This window comes from Plecotus auritus, assembly GCF_963455305.1.
Source record: "Plecotus auritus genome assembly, chromosome: 8".
Lineage (NCBI taxonomy): Eukaryota > Metazoa > Chordata > Mammalia > Chiroptera > Vespertilionidae > Plecotus > Plecotus auritus.
In genome coordinates this window covers 24,351,042-24,376,823 of record NC_137782.1, presented here as the reverse complement: position 1 = coordinate 24,376,823, position 25,782 = coordinate 24,351,042, and the positions used below count along the sequence as shown (strand labels likewise).

The 25,782-nt window shown below is 45.4% G+C and overlaps 1 protein-coding gene across 19 annotated transcripts in view; it reads left to right on the top strand.

Annotated features, from left to right (window-relative positions):
* PTPRT (protein tyrosine phosphatase receptor type T) overlaps window positions 1-25,782 on the top strand; it is a gene marked incomplete at its 3' end in the record, with an annotated part of 976,718 nt that overhangs the window by 605,698 nt on the left and 345,238 nt on the right. For all 19 annotated transcript variants that reach the window (XM_080686646.1, XM_080686642.1, XM_080686645.1 and 16 more), the window contains exon 8: window positions 17,314-17,610. In XM_080686646.1, the coding sequence (XP_080542772.1) occupies window positions 17,314-17,610 (297 nt within the window). The remainder of the gene's footprint in view (window positions 1-17,313; window positions 17,611-25,782) is intronic.

Here is a 25,782-nt window from a genome sequence, read left to right as displayed (position 1 = left end):
AGGACACAAAATAAACATATTAGAAGGGCTGCCTATAATAGGGAGTAGGGAATGGGAGAAAAAGAAATAAAGAAAAGAAACAAACTAGCCAGGACATAGTCAGGATATGCTAGGTATGATCAAGTAAGAAAGGACCCCCAAATCTCAGTGGCTTAACCACCAATGAAGTTTCTCTCTATCAAGCCCTATGACCACAGCGGCTGGCAGGGTGGCTCTGCTTCCTCAAGACTTCAGGGACCCAGACTTAGAGTTGCTTCATTTCAGGAGAGGCTCTACAACTTCTGCAGTCGGGGAAAGTGAAATGGACCATCACACACAGGCTGCAAAACTACCCAGGTCTCAAGGCCACACCCAACTTCAAGGGAACTGAAAAGTGCAACTGGACCATATGTCTGGGACAAGGAGAAAATTTGAGAATAGAAGTCATATTTGCCATTTTGGTAGAAATTTTTAAAAATAACAAACCATCACTTAAAATGAGTTTGAGCTCTGGCCAGCTTACTCAGTGGTTAGTGTTGGCCCTCATACCTAAGGGTTGCAGGTTTGATTCCCAGCATGGGTCTTGGTCTGGGCAAGAGGCAACCAATAGGTGTGTCTCTCTCATATTTATGTTTTCCTCTCTCCCCCCCACTCCCTTCCACTCTTCCTTTAAAAAAAAAAAAAAAGGGAAAAAATATCCTTGGGTAAGGATTAACAACAACAACAAATAAGTGGTTGAACTCTGGCCAGTGTGGCTCAGTTGGTTGGAGCATTGTCCCATACACTGAAAAGTCACAGGTTTGATTCCCAGTCAGGGCACATACCCAGGTTGGGGGTCAGAGTGCCTACTGATCGATCCTTGATTCTCTCTCATACGGATGTTTCTCTCTCTCCTTTCCTCTCTCTCTAAAAAATCAATTTTAAAAATGTGGTTGATTTTACTGCACCAAAAGCAAAGGATTTTTATTCAACACAGATTACCATAAACAGAATTAATAGAAAAAAAATCTAGATAATACCAAGCATTCCTACAAATGAGGAGTTAATTGAGCAAAATATATGAACTGGGAGTTTGTACAAAGATAAAAATTTAAAAGGCTAATGAATGTATGAATAAATTATCAAACTCATTAATATTAAAGAAATGTAAATTAACATAGTAATGGGGAAAATACCTTGCAGGTGATAAAAATTTTAAAAATTGGATAATGCTAATTGTTGCCATGGACTGAGTCCACAGGAACCTTCACATACAACTAACAGTTTGGGTGCAACTATTCTAGAAGCAATCTGGGAGTACTTGGTTGAATTAAGTTCATACATACTCTATAAGTCAGTTAGTCCATCCGTTCCTAGGATTATATTCCCCAACGAAAGCCACACAAATCTAGGAGGGCTTCCTGAGGAGGTCAGCTGCAGCACCATTTCTGGTTGTGATGAGTTGGAAACTGCTTGTCCCTCCGTGGGAGCAGGTGGGTCAATCAAGGAGGACAGACGCCATGGAACATTGTGCAATGACTGGAGTGATGGACTAGGCGCACAGCAGCATGGGTGGATGCCAAAGCCCAGTGGTGAATGATCTAAAGGAGCTCTGGGACGTTCCAGTTTACGTAATGATATACATGCATCCTAAACAATGCCACGCGTTTTACAAGAATTCGTTCAAGCCAAGGACCATATGTGAAATATAATGTGTGTCTATTCGGGAAAGGCAATGAGAGTAAAGAGAGGGGATGAAAAATATAGAAATAAGCAGAACAATAACAGAGGGTTGTATTAGTTCCCCCCTGGCTGCTGTAACAAGTCAACACTAACATAGTGGATTAAAACAACACTATCACATCATTCTGGAGGTCGGAAGTCTCAGATAAGTCTGCAGGCCTGTGTTCCTGGGGGCTTGCAGGGAGGACCTGTCCCCTTGCCTTTTCCAGTTTGTAGAAGCTGCCTCAACTTCTTGGCCCCTTCCTCGATCTTCAAAGCCAGCAGCATAGCATTCTCTCTCCTCTATGACCTCCTGCTTCCCTCTTACAAGGACCCTGTGAGTACATCTAGCCCTCTCAGATAATCCAGGATAATTTTCCTTAACTTGATTGCATCTATAGTGTTTCTTTTGCTACATAAGGTAGCAGGTTCTGGGTCTTAGCATCTTTGTGCAGTGGGGGGAAGAGGTCATTATTTTGTATATCACAGGAGTTTTGATTTGAGGCAGAGGATATCAGGGTATGTATTGGGGTATAGTGTGAGCCAGCATTGGGAGGTGAGGGTAGGAATAACTTACCTGACCAATTGGGCTGGTGAATCCGAAGGTTCCTATGAAGATTCAGAAGGATTTCAAGTGCCAGTGTGCTTTCTCTTCTGCCCTTCTTTCATAGGGACAAATCACATCATAGTCCAAATGGAGATACTAGTAGATCAGGAAACGGCATACACTTTGTGTTACAGCAGAATCTTCTGCCTCCCCAAAAATCTGACTCAAAGTCAGATTTCCTCCCCAAAAGGGACCAAGTCTGTGCTACATGAAAAAGTACTGACTGGTCAGGTTAACCAAAACATAAACTCATTTGTTCTGTGATAGTTTGGGTTATCACTCAGCCGTATTCACCTCCCCCACTCCTACTTCACTACGGTGGGAGGAATGGCCCCATTGGTGTGGGTCTTTCTAAGTGGCTTGCTTTGATGGGTATGGTGTTAGCACATATGACATCAGGGAGGCCTTAAGAGCTCTTGCATCAGTTAGCTTGGCTCTGGGGCATCGATCCTGGAAAGACATGGCCTTAGAGATGAGCTCTGGAGTAAACACCTGGAGCAGACCTGACCACGGTCCTCAGCCTGGAGCCACGCCTGGCTGAGCCCAGCCTCGGGTAGACAAACAGACGCGTGAGCTCAAGAATAACTGCCTGTTCTTGTAAACTACTGAGTTAGGGGGTATGTTATCCAGTAGTATCCCACTAATAAAGGAGCACATATTCATTGCCATCTCACAAGAATCCTAACTTCCCGTATTATGAAATTGGGGCTCAGAAAGGGTAAAATGATTGATTCAAGGTCACACATTCATCAATAAGTTTTGGTGGTCAGAGGAGAGAGAGAGAGTGTGAAAATATTGGGCACAGGAGCAACACTATTTGCAGATGGAGGGGAGGGAAAACGTAGGAAGGGCCTTGTGACTGATGACACTGACAGGAAAACACATTTTAGAAGGGTAGTTCAAAGGTGAAAATCAAGGAGAAGGATGCTGACCTCTTCGCGATTCTGATGTGAGAAATTATCATTTAGTGGCTTATGCACAAGCCTATGCTATGATTGTGTCTCACAATGTCATGGTGAGGGGCCACCACCCTCTATTAAAGGGGTCAGCCAGGAGACAAGGCGTACATTTTAGCCCGGCACCTTTGCTGAGAGGTGCTCAGTAAGGCCAGAGCTTGCTTCCCAAATGTACGAGGCAGACAGTCGGAGGGTGGATGGGTCTTCAATCTGTTGTCCTGCTGTCCCCTCTCCCACTGGGGTTCTCTTCTTGGTCTTTTGCCTCTAGGTGACTGCAATAAACAGCTCTCACTTTGTCACATGCTCTTTCTCATTGTCTAGGTGAATCCCCAATGAGACGTGACAGAGAATAAGCCTCCTCTCACTGACAGTGGTCTTTGTTTGAAATTTTCCCTTCAGTTTAATGATACTCTTGTACATTTCAAAGAATAACGCTTTGGACATCATAAAAAAGCTGGGTAGGCATTTCTGGGGCTGCTGACGCAGCGGGGCTCGTCAAGGTCCAGCAGTCCTGAGTAGTGGCTACAGATTAATGCTGTTCCTTGGGAGATCAAGGCTGTCCTGGGGTGGGGTTCACAGCTATGAGCTGCCTCAGCTTTGAAAAGCCACAGATCTGAATAAAAAGCCACTGAGCGGGAAGGGAGTAATAGTTCTGGGAGAGGGGCTGTCAGGGTCCAGGAGATAATCCTTCGGGTTGTTTGTTTTACATATTCTGGAAATAATTCGATTTACCCATGGCTTCTCATCAGCCTCGCAGTGATGGCAAATTAGCTCCACCGAAGACTGTTCCTAATTCCAGAGCCCATGCTGTTCTCGGCCAATGTTCCCGAGGAGAAGGGAAGTGCTCAGAATGCTAAACACCTCACCTGGCCCAACACTAGATGGCTTCTGCCCATCACAGATATTTCAGGTTTATTCTTTCTCCAGCCTTTTTTTTTTTTCCCCCAGTAGACAATTGGACTTGCCATGAATTAAGTGTGAATTGAAGTGAAGCTGGAAGATGCGCTGTGCTCGCCTCCTCCCCCCCACTCCCACCCCAAAACTCCTCTCCTTTCTCTGGAAACTGAAACCATGTAATTGAGAAATGGCTTTTCTCTGTCCAACCTGATTTCCTCTGCCACAAAAGTAATTTTTAAACATCCGAAAGCTTTTCTTTCCAGGCTGCAATCTTGTGCCTGTGTCCATTTAATTCCTCCTGCCATTTGAGCCCTGAGCAGGGGACTTGGTAAGAGGTGCAGCCTACCAGCATCCAGGTGGCTGCTTCCGGGCAGGGCAGAGGGGTGGCCCAGGTCTGAGCTAGAGCTGGGAAGCAGAGTGCAGCCAGCGAGGCCATCAGATCTGTGGGCAGGGCTACCCAGGCAGAATGGATAAGAAGTGTGGGGCTGCAAAATGTTCATGAATTTCAGACAGTGGGATCTGGCATGAGTCAAGGCCTTCTTCAGAGATAAGTCACACTAAGTTATTTTAACCAAGTGGATTGCCTATAAAACATCCTATGTAATACGAGAGGAATATGCTAATTATCAGTTATGCACTGAGACATAATGACTGACCAACCGTGTAACAACCGTATCACAGATCAGCAGGAGGGTGGGGCAGCGAGCTACAAGCAGGTGGTGGAGAGCTCCAGGAGGGGCAGGGCAGCGAGCTATGAGCAGTGGAGAGCTACTCACCCACAGATTCGTGCGCAGGGCTACTAGTTGTTAATAACTGTGGTTCTCAACTGTGTCGAGGCAGCCCAGGACACCACAGCATTCACGAAGGCACCTCGGGAGGGCATTTCCATTTTTAACTTTAAATGATCATGGAACACACAGTGTCACCTGTGCGACACCATACAAACTTACTAAGTTGAGATGGCCCACCGTTTCAACATGAGGTTGGGCTCCGTTCCTTTTGATGACATTATGTCCCTACAAAGCCGGGCTTCTGGTAGATGATGTGATGAAAGGCAAGTGTTTCACAAAGATCAGTGTGGACCCGGCGACAGCGCCGTGTCTCAGCTCCATCCAGTCTGAGAAGTTGTTCAGTGGTCAACAGAGGGATGCGTCCCATTAGTGAGTAATTGTGCTTATTTAAGAACGGAAGTGAACTATTTTTCCTTTGATTTGTGTGTACTGTTTTCTCAAACCACTGTTAGGTTGTTAAGCTGTCAATACTTAAGTTGCTTGGTCTAACTAACGAAGGAAACTGTTAGGTATTTCTTTGGTTAGGAACCTATGAAAAAAATTACCAAAATACCCAGGGCACTGTGAACAGAGGAAGTCTGGAAAGCTCTGGTTAACTACATGTAAAGGGTTAGCTAGGACACTGAAAAGGTGAAGAGAACAAGAGGGTGTTATACATGTAGCAGCTTGGGAAGCAGGTATTGGTAAGGGCTGGAGAGAACAGGCTGGGATTATGAACATTTGAGGATTGGAAGAGGGAACGCTTTTTGGCTGATGTTGGTGTCTCTGAGGTTCTGCAGTGAGGCTGGCTCTTTAAGTGTTGGAGAAACTGCAAACTAGATCCAACTGTTGTGTCAGAATGGACCTCCTAGGGAGAAGTGATGGTGGAGTGATGCCAGCAAACTCTTTCTCCTCCTCAGCCTTACAGGCTCCCTCTATCGCCTCCTGTGGGCAGAACTAGCATGGAGCCAGGTGGTGGAGCAGAGATGTGGTTTGTTGGAACCATATATATTTAATTTTTTAAAAATTTACAAATACACTTGACAGTCAATATTATATTAGTTTCAACTTTTTGACTCGAGGGCCACAATGGGTTCTTAAACTGGACTGGAGGGCTGGAACAAAAGCATGGATGGAGTGTTTGTGTGAACTAATATAAATTCAAAGTAAACATCATTACATAAAAGGGTACGGTCTTTTTTTTTTATTTCAAGTTTTATTCATTTCAAACATTTTAACAAGAAGAATGTAAACACTAATTATTATAATTTGAAACTTCAAAAAATGGAGGAATCATAGCACAATAACATACCTTATATTGAAGATGGCAAAGGCAAAATAAAATTGCCTAACAAAGGAAAGGTACAAAAGCCTTTCAAATTAAACTTAAATATAATAAAATAATTTAAACTAAAACAAATAGAAAAGAACAAAATGTGTAAACAGTAAATTAAACATTTTCTTTAGTGCAACTTCCAAATTATGCCCGGGACGTAGATGTAGATGGCAATGTAGACTGGGTTGAAAGGTTTTTGGTCTTTAAAACATCAACTTCAGTGGGAACAGTATTGTTGGTCTCCTTTTTAGCTAATGCTCTGATACTGTGCTCTCCAGGGGCGTGTCTCCCTACATCACCACGATAACGTGTCTATGCATTCCCAGGGTGATGTCGGGGGACGCGTCCGCGGGCATTACAAGGAGCCTCTGGAAGATTGAGAGGTTGTTCCTTCTACTGAATGGGCGGATATAAATCCGCCCACTCAGAAGAAGGAGCTGTGGCTGTGTTTCCTGACGTTGCCATGTTAACACTGCTGCTGGTGAAGGAGCAGAGGGGGGAGCAAGAGAACCCTCCGCTCTTTCGGCTCCGCGGGCCGGATAGAATAGCCGAACGGGCTGGATCCGGCCCGCGGGCCGTAGCTTGCCCATGGCTGGGTTAGACATTTATCTAACTTATGAAGTTATTCCCCCAATAAGTCTAGTACCCACTTACCTGGCACCATATGTAGTTATTAGAATATTATCAACAGTATTTCCTATATTGTACTTTACATCCCCATGACTATTCTGTAACTGCCAACTTGTACTTTTTAATCACTTCACCCTTTTCACCCACCCCCCTTCCTATCCCACCTGGCAACCATCAGTCACATCTGTTTTTAACACTATGTCCCCAACACTCAGCCTACCACCCCATAGGTGCTCAATAACTATTTCAAGCTAAACTGTGTTCAGGAAAAGAGTAAGAACTTCAGTGTAAAGGAAGAAGAAAGATCAGAAAAGGTCAAGGAGCTGGTGGTAGAACCTGAAATCAAGGAAGTAGAATTTTAGGCACAAGCTTCCCTGAGCCCCTAATCTCCCTTCCCTGTTCGGTTTTCCTCTAGAGCAGTGGTTCTCAACCTTTCTAATGCCGCGACCCTTTAATACAGTTCCTCATGTTGTGGTGACCCCCAACCATAAAACTATTTTCATTGCTACTTCATAACTGTAATTTTGCTACTGTTAATGAATCGTAATGTAAATATCTATGTTTTCCGATGGTCTTAGGCTCTACAGCAGCGGTTCTCACACAGGTCGCGACCCACAGGTTGAGAACTTCTAGCAGGGTCGCCTAAGACCATCGGAAAACACAGATATTTACATTATGATTCATAACAGTAGCAAAATTACAGTTATGAAGTAGCAACGAAAATAATTTTATGGTTGGGAGGTCACCACAACATGAACTGCATTAAAGGGCCGCGGCATTAGAAAGGTTGAGAACCACTGCTCTAGATCACTAACTGCCCTCTGACCTCCTATATAATCTTATTTATTTTATCACCCCTTCCCACTAGAACATAAGCCCCCGAAGGGCAGAGAGAGTTTTTGTCTCTTTGGTCCACTTCTACATCTCTTATGGTGCCTGTACCTGGTAGGAACTCAAAAATATTTATTAAAAGATTGAATTTTTCCAGTGCAAAGAATGCTCATATTACAGTTATAATTGCCTTAGCTGTTACTCTCACTTCTTAGGAGTGGGAGGAGGGATTGTTACCATGTGTAACACCCAGCCTGTCCTCACCCATCACTGTGTAGGGGTGTGTGTGTGCGTGTTTGTGTGTGTGTGTGTGTGTGTGTGTGTGTGTGTGTGTGCGCGCGCCGCGCTGCTGGGCGGGGCGGGGCGGGGGAGAGGAGGGGCAGAAGCGCTTTCCCTGTGGCCTGCCCACTCCTGCATCAGAATCTCCATGGCCCTTTGCTCCTTGATTCTTGTCTCTTGGACATGAAATGTGCTGCCTTGTTTGCCTGGGGTTTAACCCTCCCATTGCTGGCCCTCCCTGCCCCATTCCTCCACACCTTCACCTGTTAAATCCTATCCATCCTTCCTCCAAGGCCCCTTCCTCAGGACAGCTTTCTTGGTCTGAATATGCCACATGGCACTGCTGGTGATTCACTCTCCAGTAGTCATCAGCAGAATGTTATGGTCGAGTTGTAGGTTAAGCTAGTATAACCCAGTGCTGCCAGCCTTCTAAGTAAAACCACACTGGTTAGGGAAGATCCTGGGTATTCTAGTCAAAAGCCCTTACTCCAGAGGCAAAGCTATAGCGCCCAGGTGCTTCTGATGCCTTGATCGACAACCTTTATTTTGGTAATTAGCACAGGAAATGTCAGGAATTGGTCCTTGTGGTTGAAATCAGGGACCTGTTGCTTAGCATAATAATAAGTATTATAAATGGACTCTAATTGGTAAAGTGGAAGGTCTCAATAATATGTGGGTTGGCCACATTTTTTAAAGTACTTTCCAGATTTATGCAAAGAGGAACCCAGGAACCCTCTTGCCTTTAACCCTAGGGATGGTGTCCAAGCCAGGATTCCTAAACAGTCCTGTGTCATCCATGGGATGAGGGGATCCCTGGTTGTCTGATGTGACCGTAGCTACTTGATTTTGGCCCTAGAACAAAGGAGGCAAATTACAGCCTGTGGCCTTGTTTTTGTAAATCAACTCTCCTTGAAACACAGCCTCACTCACTTGTGTGCGTATCGCCTATGTCTGCCTTTGCACTACAAGGGCAGAGATGAGTGGTTGCCACAGAGACTGTATGACCCACAAAGCATAAAGTATTTACTGTCTGGCCCTTTACAAAAAAAAAAAAATTGTCAACTCCTCCCTGAGAATACTGTCATCACTGCCACAGATGACCTTCTCATGCAAGGTAGTAACCAGCTCACCTACAAGGACAGATTTCTGGGACCTCATTGACATTTATGGAATAAATTGTTTGACCTGCTTTGCACCTGCTCACTAATAAACAATTGTATAATAGATGCTCATCTGTGTAGGAGACTTTGCCCGAGACTTGCTTTTATTATAACCTAATAATGCAGTTGTTGGGGAATCATTAACCTTAACTCACCTCCAATTTCTTTGGTGGCTTCTGGTTTCTATGCAAAAGAACGTAGGGGTTGTGCCAGAGTCATGATGAAATTGGCACGGCTGAGTTTCTGACGCGAGGCTGTCTTTCTGCCAAGTGCTGCGTGGAAGCCCTGCGTGTCCCCTGCCAAAGACTCATTAAGGGGCATCCTTGCATCCTTCGCAGTTGTTGTCTCTGCATCTCCCTCTAGAACATGAGTCTCAGGAAGGCAAGGAAGTGTCTGTCTCATTCACCTGTATTCCATCTCAGAGGTGCAGGACATGTTTGTAGACAGGAAGGAGTAGGGGCAGCAGTATCGGAACACGCATTCATGGGCGCTTGCTAAGTTTGTTAAAAGAATGAACCCAGCAGTGGACTAGATTGAGAAGCAGACCAGGGTCCACGGTAACCTACAGGACTCCTATTCTATCTCAATGGCTCTCCTGCCTCCCTCCCTTCTGGAGGTGGGAGTTGTATTTGAGGGAGTATAGTTGTGCCAAAGGGCTTGGTGGACACTGTCTCCTTAATTCATCTTGTAGCCCTAAAAGGCAGAAAGTGTCATTCTTGTTTTACACATGACAAAAATGAGGCATAGACAGGGATGGGATAGGGCTTTAGGTCCAGGTGATAACAGAGCCAGTCTTCTTTTCAGCACGTTGGGATGCCTCCATGCTCAAGCATCTTCTTTTGTTAGTGAGTAAGCCAGTGGACATGTGAAGGAGTTACCTTCTCTCTGGCATTGCCACAAGGGGGTGTCAACCAGGTCACCTTCTCACAAGGGGACATGTTCCAGCATCAGATGGTTCTGGTTGTCGGGATTGGTAGTACCTAGAGGCCCTGGACTGAGACGACCAGCATCCCCAAAGTCTCGGAATCCCTGTCCTCACCTACCTTCCTAAATGTCTGTGGTAATAAGTCAGCAAAGTCCTGTCCACCCAACATCTGAAATAAAGTACAGGGGGTGTGGGAAAGTAAGTAAGTGAGTGGGGTTTGGATGATGTCGGAAAGAAGATGGATCTTAATTTTGTTCCCTTTCCCTCTTTTTCTCTCTGTGTATCGTTTCCATGCTGAAATTGCAAATTAATGGTCACATCGAACTATCTGTCAATGTAATACTGCTCTTGTAGTATCAAATTATGTTGGCAATAATGTTTCCAGCTGTCCAAGATTCCATTGCAATTGAATTTGAAAGGAATTCAAATTGCATCTCCAAATGGATTTTTTTAAAAAATTAATTTTACGTAGAAGTTATCCACCTCCATATTTTCAGCCCCGTGCCCCAAATTATCTCAGTTTAGGTTCAACTTTGAATAGTACATATGTTACAGCCAACTCCACATGCAAAAGATGAATACATAGAAAATTCATGAATTGGAAATCTGCTTTGCTGTTCTTTTTTAATAAGATGTTCTGCCTTGATTGAGGTCATTAGGAGAATCCACAGCTATTGCCTTTGACAGCAGGGATGGAGACTGCGTCCCTAGAGAACAGAAAAGGCTCGAAGTCTAACTTAACCACATGGTTACCCTTAACAATTGGAGTGTGAAGAGAGCCCTGGTCTCCTCCCCACCCCCTCCAACTTCCTTATGGCTTTTCCCCTGCAGTATATATTAGGGCTTTCATGCTGGTTTGGTCTTCAGTCATCCCCTACTTTCTCTATTTACTCATTCTTAGATATATTTATTTACTAAACAGCTAGATGTTCCAATTATAAAAATGAAGCCATCTAGGGGATAACAAGTCAGCAGGGGAGGTGAGCATGAAGCAAACAGAAGCCTGCAGTTTGATAAGAGCAATGGAAGCAGTGTGCCAATGTGTTCAAGGAAGCAGGTGGTGAAGCAGGTATTGACTCTGCCCAGGCAAGGAAGGCTTTTGGACAGTTACAAGGCACGGATGGCTTTGGAGCTGGGCTTTAAATATACTGAATAGGAATTTGCCCTGTGGCACCTCAAGCACAGGGAAGAACATGGCAAAGGTGTGGAGGTGCGGAAGGGCTCGGGATGCATTCCTACTTTAGGAAGGTAGGACTCAAGGAGGGAGGGAGCCTTGGAAATACAGAAGGGGATTGGGAGGGTGGAGGGTGCATGTTGGGTTCAGGTATTAGATTGACAGCAGTGCTTTAGCAAGATCCAACCAGGAAAAGGGGAGACATGACCAGACTTTTGGAGGACCAACCTGCCTTCAGAGGCAGCTGCAAAAACAAAGCAGCCTCTGAAAACATGAGTTGGTCAATCACACACAGACACAGACACGTGCACGCACATGTTCCTGTCCCTAACGTGTGCAAGGACACAGGTGGGCTGGGACTGAGAACACAAACACAGGCCTGAGGCCCCTCCCTTCTCCTTTCACCTGACTCCACCCTCCCCATAAAGGGCCTCACGTCCAAGCTTTGTCCCCAGACAGCCATCCTTCAGTCACCCAGTGGGCCTGCGGGTGCACACATGTGGAATACAGTCTGATCTTGAAAGAGCAGACGGAGCAAAGGTTTGAACAAATCTTCACGATGAGTCTGAAGTCTCTGGGGCAGGGAACTCGGGGTGTCTGACGCCTGTCGGGAAAGGGGACACATTGGACTACCGACTCCTGTCCAGGAGGCCACGGCTGAAGAGGATCAGAGGGTCCTTACTGCCCTCTGCTCAGGACAGGCCCCCCGTCGCCAAGTCTAAGGGCATAGAGCGCGTGACCTGGAAGATGAGCAATTTGTTTTTCCATCAGAGGATGATTTTCCGGCTCCCAGACGAGCCACCCTCTCTCCCGCTGTCTGCCCTCTCGGTGGCATGTATGTAGGCTGTTACTCAAGAAGGTCATATGGATGGGGCCTTATCTGGAGGCTGAAAGCATCAGCTCCAGACTTGGACGTATTTACACAGAAAAAGTAAATTCAACAAAACCAATCTCCACTGCGCACACAGGCATTGTCAGCAGTTTCCAGCCTGTTTGCACCAACCCGGACAGAAAGCTGAGCGTCTCCCTGCTGCAGGCTATTTCTGGAGCAGGAGCTGGGTCCTGTGGCCGAGGTTTGAGGGGTCAGATTGAATGCGTGAGTGCCTCTATCACACTAGTTCTGAAAGCTAGTTTTCCTTGTCTAGGACAGTGGTCAGCAAACTCATTAGTCAACAGAGCCAAATATCAACGGTACAATGATTGAAATTTCTTTTGAGAGTCAAATTTTTTAAACTTAAACTTCTTCTAACACCACTTCTTCAAAATAGACTTGCCCAGGCTGTGGTATTTTGTGGAAGAGCCACACTCAAGGGGCCAAAGAGCCGCACGTGGCTCGCGAGCCGCGGTTTGCTGACCACTGGTTTAGGATTTTAGGACATCCTCTTGGTGGAATGCAAAAACAGACACGTTCCCCTTGAAGACTCAGTGGCCTGCTGGAGGCTACGGAGCGGGGACTGTGAAGTTGGAGATCTGGGCTCAGTTCCCAAGGGCAGATCCCCATCTGTTCCTCTCATTTTAACAAACATGAACTAGCCCTCGGCAGACCCTGCGCCATGTGCTGGGGGTTCTGGACAAACAGAACAGGGTCCCTTGCAGCTGGGAGGAGTGATGAGTAACTGAACAAGCAATTCCTAGAAAGCATGACAAGTGCTGAGTGGGCTGGACATCTGTGCAAAGTACCTTGGGAGCCCAGAACCAGGGACCTGGCTGTGTGGCCCTGGGTACGTCATGTTCCTTCATTGGCCTCCATTCCCTAAGCTGGAGAAGCATTCTCATCCTGCAAGTGCCTTCCTTGCCCGGGTTACTGCTCAATAAATAGCCACCGCCTCTCCCTTTCTGCATGGAGTTCTCCAGCGTACAGAACACAGCCTGCTGCGCGGGGTGGCCCGCCTCCTTGCCTTGTGCATGTGCACTGAGACTTCCATGACCTCTTCACCCCTGCAGAGCGGAGGACCCCCAACATCATAGCTCAAGGCGGGATAGCACATGGACATCCTTGCCAAGTCCCCTTTGCCTCTGGTCACTGGGTTCCCAGGCGGCACCCCCTTTGGGCTGAGTGAGTCATGCAAACCTCAGCTCTTTCTCGAACCCACGGGAAGTCCAATCGCAACAAGCCGTGTTGTTGTATTCTGAGGACTATATGGGAGATCCAGGAGTCACAGAGAGAGCAGTCACCTTGGGCTCCATCCAACCATCTTCCATCTTGATCACCCATCCTCTCCTGGTCCATCCCAACAACCCAAGTTATCCATTCCTCCTCCTCCAAGGCCTCAGCACCACTGAGCCCCTGAGCCCAGGGCCCTGGAAATGCAGCTTCCATTCCAAACAAGGTCCTTAAGGCACCCCTCCAAGCAAGGCCCGCCCGACTAAGAGGGATGCCCACTGTCAGGCAGAGGCAATTCCCTTCTCTCTCTCTCCAGTTCATTTTATACTCATTAACAGCTCTCTGAGATTAGCGCAATAATTTTTCCTTTATAGATGAGGGAGTGGAGGCTAAGTGCTGAAGTGCCCTTGCCCAAGGTCACACAGCTCATGAGCGCCAGAGTCTGGCTGCAGGCCATGCTCTGTCTGGCTCCCCAGTCCCTGTGTGTCTGGTGACAGTTAGTCACAGGTGCTTCGGAGGGAACAATGACTGTTCCTGTGCTCTGGCCTCCAGCTCTGGGAGGAGTCTCTGTGCTCGGTGGCAGGCGTGCAGCATCTCTTGCCCTCTTTGAAAAGGTGCCCCTGCCTGCTCCCTCCTTTCGGAGAAGCAGAGAGTTGTTTGCGTGCTCACCCGCACAGGTGAGTGATGGGGAGGATGCTGTAGTAGCCGGAGAGCAGGTGAGAGGGCAGGGCAGTGGTCTTTGCCCACCGCGGCGACCCCAGGCTCCTGAAGATCAAGCCACTCCTGCCTGATAGTTTGGGCTTTCTCACAATATCCTCCCCAGGCCTTCCCAGGTGCTGGTGGCTGTGACATGCCCCTTGTTCGTGCCCTTCCCCTGGTTCCAGTCCCTCAGGGTGCCACGGTGCAGATCAGACACAGAAACACGGGACCCTCGTGAACTTCAGATTTTACCGTGTGGCTCTGAGCACCCATTTCAGTTCATAGACCTTCGCTTTCCTCCAGAGTGCGGCTAGGACCAGGCTGTCCTCGCAGGCCAGGGTGAGACTTACAAAACAGGGCATCCATTTGACTGGCAGTTGCTGAGGTCCCCTCTTTGGGTCTCAGGCTGGGCATGGCTGGAGGGGGAGCAGAGATCATCTGCTCTCAGGAACTTACCTTCCACTGGGCAGAGGCAGTTTCTAAAAAGCTGTCACAGTGCAGCCCTGGTCAGGTGGTTGAGTTGGTTGGAGTATCATGCCAAACAACAAAAGGTTGCAGGCTGGATTCCTGGTCAGGGTACATACCTAGGTTGTGGGTTCCCCTGTCAGGGTACATACGGAAACTGGTCAATGTTTCTCTCTCACATTGATGTTTCTCTCTCTCTTCCTCTTCCTCTCTCTTGGAAAGCAATAATAAACATATCCTCAGGTGAAGATTTTAAAAAATTTAAAAAAACAAACACCAAAACCTGTCACAATGCAAAATGATTAACATATAAGGAAACAGTTAACAATATGAGAAAGCAATAGCCAGACGTCTGCCCAGGGAGCGGTGGGAGGGGCTGGATGCCTTTTCCCAGGTGCAGGCACAGCGCCTGCCCACCCCCTTCCCAGGCCCCTCTGTCAGGCACGTCTTCTTACTTTGCACACTAAGTGTGGAGACAGACAGACACAAGTTCAAAACCCACTCTGCCATTTGCTAGTCTTGTTACGCTATACAAGTTCCTGGACCTCTCTGGGACTCAGTTTGTTCGTCTGTAGAGTGGGCTGGCAGTCCTCCTATGGTGTCACACAGTGATGCAGATGACAGAGCCCAGCACTGTGGCTCTGGCCCTCAGAGGTGTCTGTCTGTTTTTTGTTTTGTTTGTGCGTTCAGCGAGTATTGGAGATCCTATAATTATATGTAACATGAGCTGTGGTGTATCTTAAGATACCTGACAAAATGGGGTGTCCACCTTGGACTTCAGTGGGGCTTAAATGTTCCTGTTCTCGGTCACTAATGAGATGGAGAGGGAGCCTGAGGGCACTCACCCTCTCAGGGCCGGGCATTGGCTTTGAAAACCCACCCTGAGGAGGAGTGTTCCATGGGCTCTGAGCAGGGATGGCAGCCTTCCTGCCAGGGCCGTCCTGGCCTCTGGACAAACAGCAAGGATCCAGCTGGGCAAGCTGGTGGGGGTGCTCGGGAGCTCCCGGCAAGCAGCCTCTCGCTGTCCCTGTGCTTGCACATGGTCCCTGTGCCAGCGTGAGTTGTTAAGCCAAGCAGCAGCAGCCGCCACACCGGTTCATAACCCTCCCCCCGCCACCCCCAGCTATGGGGACCACACTTTCCACCTTCTGTTCCACGTGGGCTCAGCACAGTGGACCTTCAGCAACAGCTTGTTCAATGTCGCAGTTTCAAAGTCACCCGCTTGCTTTTGGGAGGCTGGCTCTCCTTTACACAAAGGACCTGTGAGCATGGATAATTGGGCTGTGAGAGTGACCGTGAACTCCTTCGTTGAGCTGGGGCCAGGCTGCCCACTGTCCCCAGCAGTGCGCGAGGAGGTCTGCGCTGGCTTGCCAGGCTGCTGACATGGCTGGGTATCCTTCTCGAACGAGGAGTGCTTTGAAGTGGTTTTGGTAAGGCTCTGACACAAGTCGCAGGCATTTCAGGACAGATCAGGAAACTCAGGGACATCGAGACCCCTCTCCTTATTCCTATGGCTGCATTAGTGCAGAGGCAGCCTTGCCCTATGCTTTGAGGGGATCAGAGAGATGCTAGAATCCATCATATTGCACAAGGATGCTACCCAACACTGGCACTTCTAAGACATTCAGAATAGATACAGTGTATGAAACATTATTGCTATTTTTATTACTACTCCTATTACCGCAAAAGAAAAACTATCATGCACGGAGTGTGTATTAAGTTCCAGGTGCAATTCTAAATGCTTTGCAAGCAACATCTCACTTGACTCCCCCTTTTCCTCTGAATGAAGTTGGTTACTATTATCACCATTTTACAAATAAAAAAAAATGACGCAGAGTTTACATAACTTGGTAAAGTCCTTTGGGGGAACATCTGTGGATTCAGTCTCTAGCCAGTGTTAGCTACTGTCACAGAGACTCTGACACGGAACTCGTGGGGATGCTGATGACAAAGGAAGTTATGTTTCTACTCTAATGAATGCCTAAACCTTAGAATGAGATTTGCTTGTGGGGATTGAGAAAATACATTCATTTGTTATCGTCTGTTTTGTACAAAAACATCTATTTCATTTGTATACATTAGGAACAGAATATTCATAATGAAGTAATTCAGAGCTAATGTTCTAGATGGGGGCCTGGGAGCAGGGTCAGTGGGAAGGATGGAGTGGGAGACAGCCTGGGAGTAAGAATGTGTGATCAGTTCTGCTTTTAGAATGATGTCCCTGGAGGGGCCTGTTTGGGAAAGGAGGACAGGAGAGAAACAAGGTTGAAGATTAGGAAATGGTAGGTTGCGTTGTGAATGAAAGGAAGGGAAATTCCAAGGCGCAGGCACTGGGTCACACGTCCAGCATGTGCACCTGCATGCGGTTAACTGGAGAGAGGGGCTGGTTTCCCAGGGGAAAGGATGTGGCCTCATTAAAGGCAGGTCAGAACTCCTGCAACCTTCTCTTTTAGCACATCCCCAAAGTGCTGTTGGTGGTACCCAAGATGGTTTTCCGTGGTACCCCGATGAACCCTTAAGAATTTAACAATTTTGCATTTATTTTGATGGCTAACATTTATTTACATCAGGTGATTCATGTTTCCCCTTGTTATATGGTTATGGTTTCTTTTAGATGCGTGTATTTAAGTAACAAAAAGGAGTTTGATTAATAGCAACATAACTTGTATTCTATGCAGCAAAACCCACGAAGCAGTGGCTGAATGGTTGCGATAGGCTGGAAGAGCTTTCCCCACTGTTCTATGGGACCCCCGCCCCACCTTCCTGACAGTCCTTTCTTGTGCCTTGCTTGTGTCCGCAGACCCAGTGCACGGCCCGCAGAACGTGGAGATTGTGGACATCCGGGCCCGGCAGCTGACCCTGCAGTGGGAGCCCTTTGGCTACGCGGTGACCCGCTGCCACAGCTACAACCTCACGGTGCAGTACCAGTACGTGTTCAACCAGCAGCAGTACGAGGCCGAGGAGGTCATTCAGACCTCCTCCCACTACACCCTGCGGGGTCTGCGGCCCTTCATGACCATCCGGCTGCGGCTCCTGCTGTCCAACCCCGAGGGCCGGATGGAGAGCGAGGAGCTGGTGGTGCAGACAGAGGAGGACGGTGAGTCAGGGAAACGCCCTTACTTGGGAGCCGGGGATGTTGGACCTGCTGCAGGGCCATGCCCATCAGTTCTGAGGTGTTTATTCTTCCTTCTTCTGTAATCTCCCCTCTGCATCTGCTCTTTTCCAAGGTCTTCAGTGCAGACTATACATTGCACAACTCCAGGGGGCGCTGTTCCCATAGAACTTGACATTGTACACAGCCCACCTTCATAACAAACCCTTCCTGACTCCCTGGAAATTCTTCCTTGCAGCCGTTCTCCTCCTTGCAACCCCCGCAGGCTGTACTTCTAGGTAAAAGCAGCAGTGGGGACACAGCCTCTGTCACCTTGGCCCCACCTTTCTGCTTGCAATGAACCTCAACCTTTTGTGGGTACAGCTCTCCCTGGATCAGCTTCTCCGGGTGATCTGAGTGTTCTGCTTCTGTAAACCTGTTCCCTTCAGCCTCCAACACCGGCTTCTATCTGCAGCCAGGAGCTGTGGCCCTGAGCTTGGCCTCTGATAAAGCTTCCAGACCTTTCCCCAGATCTGGCTCCATTGTTTCACAAATGCGCAACCCCTCCCTCCAGCAGGTAGAATAATGTCGCCTTTGAGAAGGTGGACTCTTGCTAAGCAACACATAGGACAAGTTGCTTAACCTCTCAGTGCCTGGGTTTCTGCATCTATAACATGGAGATAAAAGTATCTCCAATGCCTTCTCGGTTGTTGTGCTCATTAAAAGGAATGGTATATAAAGAATTCAAATAATGCCCAGTAGATTGTATGTTTTCAATAAATGCCGCTGTCACATTTGCACTAAATCACAGGGAAAAAAAATACTTATTGACAAAGGACCTTCTAGCACAGCAACCCGGAAACCAAACCCTAGGAAAGCTCTCCAGAGTTCTAGACACCTACATCAGGTGGTGTAGAAACTGTGACCCAGATGCTCAAGGCATGGCAATGTGGTCAGTGCCTGACCTGAGAAGCAGGGGCAGAGCAAGGATGGGTTAGCAACTCGTGGCCATAGGTTGTTAGACAGGGAGGAGCCAGTGTTGAATGAAACCCAGCATGAATATTCAAGACTCAGAAGATGAGTGGTAGGGTTTGATCCAGAAGCAGCTCAGGATGTTTGGTTTTTTTCCCAGATGCTCTGCCCACCTCGGGCTGCTTTTGGAGGGCTACCTACATATGCAGCAGCAAATCCCAAGTCCCATCTTTAAGCCCTGCTCCAACCTCTCCTTTTCTCCTCCTTGTCACCAGGGGAAAAAAAATTCACAAAGCCTTTATCAAAACAACGTGAGCACAGCAGTGCTTTGAAATTAAATTTTAATTAAGCCGCATTAATAAAACATTAATTCCTACTCTGCAGAGATGTGTGGACATTGTCATATTAAAAAACACCAGCATGTGAGACACCAGTCCTCAGTCTTACAGCTATTCCTGAGGTCCCACCTCGGGAGCCGCGGGGCTGAAGGAAGGTCTCAGAGAGCACAGCCCCTCTGTCCACCAGGATTCGGTTCCATTCCCCTGAAGAGGGGCTCCGTGGGACTCAGCATCTCAGGACAGGCCGAGGCTGGAGCCGGGCTCTAGTCCATGAACAGGTTTTCTCTCCTGAGGCAGACAAAGCATTGTGCTCAAGGTTCAGTGGTCTCTCTACATGGTTATATGATCAATTTGATACTCAGTTAGGTTTGTTTGTGTCAATTTTGTGGCTTGCTTTCCCTCTCATCCTTTTTATTTAGCGTCATTATTTTTAATATCAAAACAGGCACTTGGTGCAAAAGTCAAACTGTATAAAAAGGTGCACTCAGAGCATTGCCACCAACTCTACCTATTCCGCACTGTTTCTATCTACACCTGAAAGGTAACCTTTTTAAATATAAATAAATATATATATATATATATATATATATATATATATATATATATATATTTGTATTGATTTCAGAGAGGGAGAGGGAGATAGACACATCAATGATGAGAGAGAATCATTGATCGGCTGCCTCCTGCACCCCCTACTGGGGATTGAGCCTGTAACTCATGCATGTGCCCTGACCAGGAATCAAACCATGACCTCCTAGTTCACAGGTTGATGCGTAATCACTGAGCCACACCGGCCGAGCTGAAAGGTAACCATTTTTTTTCATTTCAGGAATCTCTCTCCAATAGTTTATCTTACAAAAAAAGGACAAACGATTTTTCCTTGTCTTATTTTTTATATAAAAGATAGCATAATAGGTGTACTCTGCATCTTCTGGTTTTGTTTACTTAATATATCCTGGAACTCACTCCGTGTTACTTTGTAGACCGTGTCCCTCCTTTGTGGGACTTCAGTATGTGGCTGTGCCGTGGGTATTCAAGCAGGGTCCTGGGATGCATCGGTTGTTCCCATTATTTGCTATGACATATAGTACTGTAGCAAACAGCCTTGTGCACATGTTGCTTGGTATTTGTGGAGATGTATTTTCAAGGGAAATCCTTAAAAGTGGGATTGCTGGCACCAAAGGGTCAAGGCATATGCGGTTTGTTAGATGTTGACATACTCTTCTTTAGATGTATCATTCCACAGTTTCACCAGTAACACAGATTCATTTAATCTTAGCCCCAAATGTGAACAAGGAAACAACATTATTTTACAATAAAGAAATTTAGGCTCCAATATAATTCATAATAATTATAAAAAAATTTAATTGATTCTGATTAATAATATAATATGTTACTATAACTGATATATAAAATGATGAATCACATATACTCCATATCTTATTTCATTTAGTATACTAAATGTACTTTAATTGTAGGGAAGACTTACATATCTCAGAAATGAGCACCTGTATTTGATATGCATTTCCAACAGGCCTCGTCACCTGGCTTCTCAGGTCGCCGGAAGCCAGAAAGAGGCTGCATGTTGCTAGGGATAGGTGCAGGTACGGTAGCATGGTGCAGCCCTGAAGTGTGGAGAAGAGAAAAGTGAGAAGTATAAAAGGCAGTGACAGCAAGACAGTAAGTAATGCAGCCCAGCGTCATTTAGTCCAACAGGAAGAAGCTAGGCACACGTTAGTATGACCTGTAGGCATCCCTCAATTAGAGCTCAGGACATTTTTGGTGTTTATAAAGATGACCTTGAGATATTATAAAGGGCAAGGAGAAATGCAGTTTTGGTGTCCAAATGCTAACTATGAGCTAGGCCTTTTGCTGATAGGCTTCATTCGTGCAATTGCTAAACACTGTGATGTAGGTGCTGTTGACACAGATGTGTGGAAGAGAAACCTGAGGCTCGGGGAGTTTCAGGAACCTGTATCAGGTTACCAAGTATCAAATGGAAAGGCCAAGAAATATACCCCCAAATCTTAAGTCATGATATTTCCCCCTGACTAATGTACAATCTTACACCTGGTTAAAACCTCCCTAACATTCTCTCTGCTTTATCTCTGTGTGTATGCATATAGATGTTTAGTTTTTGCCTGATGCATAGTAGGTGCTCATTAACTATTTGTTGAGTGAATATCTGAACATCAAAGTTCATGCCTTTTTCATGATAGCACAGGGCCCTGTTTATATACACTGTTTAAGAAGGGGAGGCTATATATAATATCCATATCAGCTTGCTAGAGCTGATCACTGGCCTTTCTTCCTGCCTCTGAGCTTCATGATATCACATTCATTGCTTGAAATTAGCCATGGTAGGTTTATTTCCACCATGTAAGTCAGCAAACATATTGGTATTTTGTTTTTCCCAGAGAGCTTATTGTGAGACATTTACTAACTCACCACTGTCTAGTTCCATTAAAAAGATATATTTGACATCTTAAGATGTAAACATTTATCCAGAAAAAATATTTTTCCTCCCACAAGGCTGGAAAACACAGGTAGATTGAACTTGTCTCAATCTGTCTATCTCCAAAAGACTTACTCGCAATCTTATTAATGGTGGCCTCTGAACCATTTTCAAATTATTCTGATTTTTCTTAAGTTAGTTCTGATTCTCTTTATAATAAACCATCCACGTAATAAACATGGCACCTGTAATAAGAGGGGGAGGAAATCACCCAGACAGATAAGCGGGAAGGGAAACCTTTGTTGACTGTGAAGGACTTTGTGCTTTTACATAAGCTGGTTTGTTACTTCCCACAACTGCCCTCAAGTTCACCATCATTAGCCCCACTTTTCCGATATGAAAATGGAGGAGAAGAAAGAAGAGAAGAGAGGAGGACCTTCCCTTGATCCCCCTCTGTTTTTCTTTATGTTGAAATGAAAATTTCCCTTAAATTGCCAACTGACCTTTAGGTGCAAGAAAACATCTGGTTTAATTGCAGTAAATTTCCATGAACCCACTGACAAGAAGCACAGTTAAAATTAGCAATTTTAGTGTGCTTTTTTTTAAGAGAATGAAATTATAAAGTAATTAACCTTTGTTGTAGAACTATGTCAAAAGGATGGAAAGTTCCATGCTGTTAGAAGAAGAAAGGAAATTGTGGAACGGGAATATATGTGGATTTATTAAAGAATTATACAGAAAAAAGGGGATACAACACAGAATTAGAAGATAAAGCAAAGAAGGAATCCCCCCACCCAAGAAGTCTTTTTTTTTTCCTCCGTACAATGAGAGAGAGAGGAAGAAGAAGACCCAGTTGAAGCAAAAGAGAATGAATCTGCTTCATTGTAGAGGACATCTGACCTATAGAGGGCATGGTGCAGCAAAGAAGCCTCAGCCCAGGGCTGGGACTTCATGGCTTTGTCACTCAGCCTTTCTGAACCTACATGACTACCAGGCGATGGGAGAAAGGGGTGATTCAGAAAATGCCTCGGTGACAGAAGGATCTGCTCTCTATTCAGGTTCCATTCACTACTTTGTTGTGCATCCTTGGTTAAATTGGTTGCAGCTGTGACTTGGGGGTGACAATACCACCAGCCCCCATCTGTGACTTGGTGATGACAATACCACCAGTCACTTGAAGGTGTACTGCATGAAAGGCTATATGGAAAGCACTTAATGCACTCCCTGTGTTAAGTGGTGTGTGGTCAATATCAGACAATGGCAAGACAGCTTTTTAATCACAGATATGTAACTAGGGAAAACCAAACCAGGGATCGTTACAAAATTTCTGTTCATCATGGGCAAAGAACCATTTTAAAATAACTTATAATACCTCTGTAATCTCGATTTCAAGTATCTCGCCCTGACCATAGAAATGAATGGGTGTAGCAGGGTTCCAATAAAATTTTATTTACTGATCAGCAAGCTGGTTGTCTTTGGCTGCAGGCACAGTCTGCTAACCATCGATCCACACTCCTTCCTCCTAATTATTTCCTCCAGTCTCTGGGCTTTAAAATCCACCTACGTGCTAAATATTTCCTCTGTTGTTATTTCCAGGCTAGACCTCTCCCCTGCCCCCTGAGAATCGTTTATTTAACTGCCTGTTCAACCTAACCACCTGGGCTGCTAATAGTACTCTGGAATTAGACTCGTCCAAAGCTAACCTCCCGATCATCCCTCAGCCACCACCAAACTCACTCTTCCCCTAGTCTTCTCCATTTTAGTGAATGGCCACTCCATTTTATTAGTGGCTTTAGTCAAAAACCTTGATTCCTCGCTTCTATCACAAACATGGCCCTGGCTCTCACAACTCCAGAGAACACCCTTTACCCTGTATTCACTCTGATTGGTGCCCCCTGGCTGTGTGGGAGGCAGCAGCCCTGATCACTCCTCACACCTCACCCACCAGTACTTTCTCCTGACTCAGCCTTCAATATAACAAGACATTGACCATTTCTTATAGCCTCTACGGCTAGCTCTGTGGTTCCAGCCACTCTGATTTCCAACCTGGATTGTTGTCATGGTCTCCTAAATGGTCTTTTACTTCAGGCCCTGGCCCCTGTATTCTCAGCACAGCAGCTCAAATGATCTTGTTAAACCATGAGGCAAATCACATCATCACCCCTAGTGAGACACCAGTGTAACCTTGATATCTAACCCAGACAAGCTTATTATGAAAAAAAGAGCAATGAGCTGCAAATGCCCCAAATAAAACATTAGCAACCAATCCGGCACTGTTTACAACTAGGAAAAGATTGGTTTATTTCAGGAAATCAATATTGGTTCAACATTAATTAGTCCATTAATGTAATTCACTACATTAACAAACTGAGAGAGGGGCAAAAGTATATAATTACTGAAATAGATACAGAGAAAGCATCAGTTAAAGCTGATAAAGGGTAATAACTATAAGAAACCTACAAACACCATACTTGAGAATGAAATAACCATTTTCTTTAACATTGGAAAACATGCATGTTATTATCACTAAATATTGTGTTGGTGGCTCTGGTTGGAGACAAGAAAATTAAACAACAATTAAAAGATTGGAAAAGAATGAAACTATTATTAACCACAGGTGCCCTGATTATTTACCTAGATAACCCAAAGAAATTTGCACACAAATTATTAGAATTAACAAGAGACTAAAACATGTTAGACAAAGAAGTCACCATTTAAAAAGTCACCTGCATTTCCATTTAACTAACAAGTATGTGGTATTTTTAAAGATGCTATTTACAATAGCAATAAAATATATGATATTTAGAAATAAACCTAATGAAAGCTTTTAGTATGCATAGTATATATAAATGCATAAAACACTGAAAGACATTAAAGACCTAAATAAGAGGTATACCATGTTTATGGGCAGGAAAACCCAATATTACAAAGACATATAAAGAAATAAATTATCTCTCAAATTGATGTATAATTTATGTTATTTCAATACAGAAATCAGACACTTTTTGGTAATTTAAAAGCTCCTTTTAAAATGTATATGCAAGAAGAAAAGGCAAGAATAGCTAAGATAGTCCTGAACAAGAAGTACAAAGTTACAGGTCTTGCTCTACCAGATATTAAGACTTACAAATCTTTCCTAATAAGAAGATATGGTTTCAACACAAAGATAGTTAGCAGACTCCAGAACAATTAAACAAAATAGAGGGAGCCTAGAAATAAACCCATGCATATGTGGGAATGTGAGGAAAGGTAAAGGTAGCATGGCTGGCCACTTGAGTAAAGTTTTTTTTCATTAAGTGGCCCTAGGATAGAGAGGAATAATTTAAATTGGATCCCTACCTCACACCATACATGAAAACACCATTGCAGGTGGGTTTGGAGACATTTTATAAAGTGCATAACTTTAACACTGAAGAAAATTTAAGGAAACATTCTTGTGATCTCAGCATAGAGGAAATATTTTTATGTAAGACTTTTGTTTAGGTTTATTGTTTTTGTTTGGGTTTATCTGGCCCTGATATATGGATTCAAATGCAAGTAGTTTAAGAGTTGGCTTAGGGCACACTGGTAAGAAAGAAAGGAATTGAATCAGACAAGAGAAGTAAGCCAATACAAGGTGTGTTATCCTATATAATAAAAGTCTAATACGCAAATCAAGCGAACAGCAGAACGACCAGTTGCTATGATGCACACTGACCACCAGGGGGCAGACGCTCAATGCAGGAGCTGCCCCCTGGTGGTCAGTGCGCTCCCACAGGGGGAGCACCACTCAGTAAGAAGCCAGGCTCACGGTTGGCGAGCACAGCGGTGGTGGCAGGAGCCTCTCCCACCTCCACAGCAGCGCTAAGGATGTCTGACTGACGGCTTAGGCCCACTCCCCATGGAGCCGTCAGTCAAACATCCCCCAAGGGCTCCTGGACTGCAAGAGGGCGCAGGCTGGGCTGAGGGACTTCCCGAGTTCACGAATTTCGTGCACCGGGCCTCTAGTCAGGAAAATAACTGGGGTTTAGAACAGTGACATTCTAAGTGTGATCCAGGGACCAGCACTGACTGGTGAACTCTTCTTGGTCCATGACAAGACAATTGCATAAATAAAGGTTAAACTTTTAAAAAGAAGGAGCTTGCATTTTCTGTGTTTTTAATTTCACTTTTACTACTTAATTTTACTTTCCTATTAATTGTGTGTGTGTGTGTGTGTGTGTGTTTTATAATAGTATCACTCAATAGTGGGTTGAAAACAACAGAAATAATAATAATAAGCAGCACTGGGGTTTCAGTATTGAGTATTTTAGGAAATATTAATAGGATGTGTCTCCGAATTAACCCAATGGAGTTTTAAGAACACTGGGATATTTAACCATTAACTTCCTGTCTTTCATTGGTTGAAGAATGTTTTGGGGGCATTAATTCTCT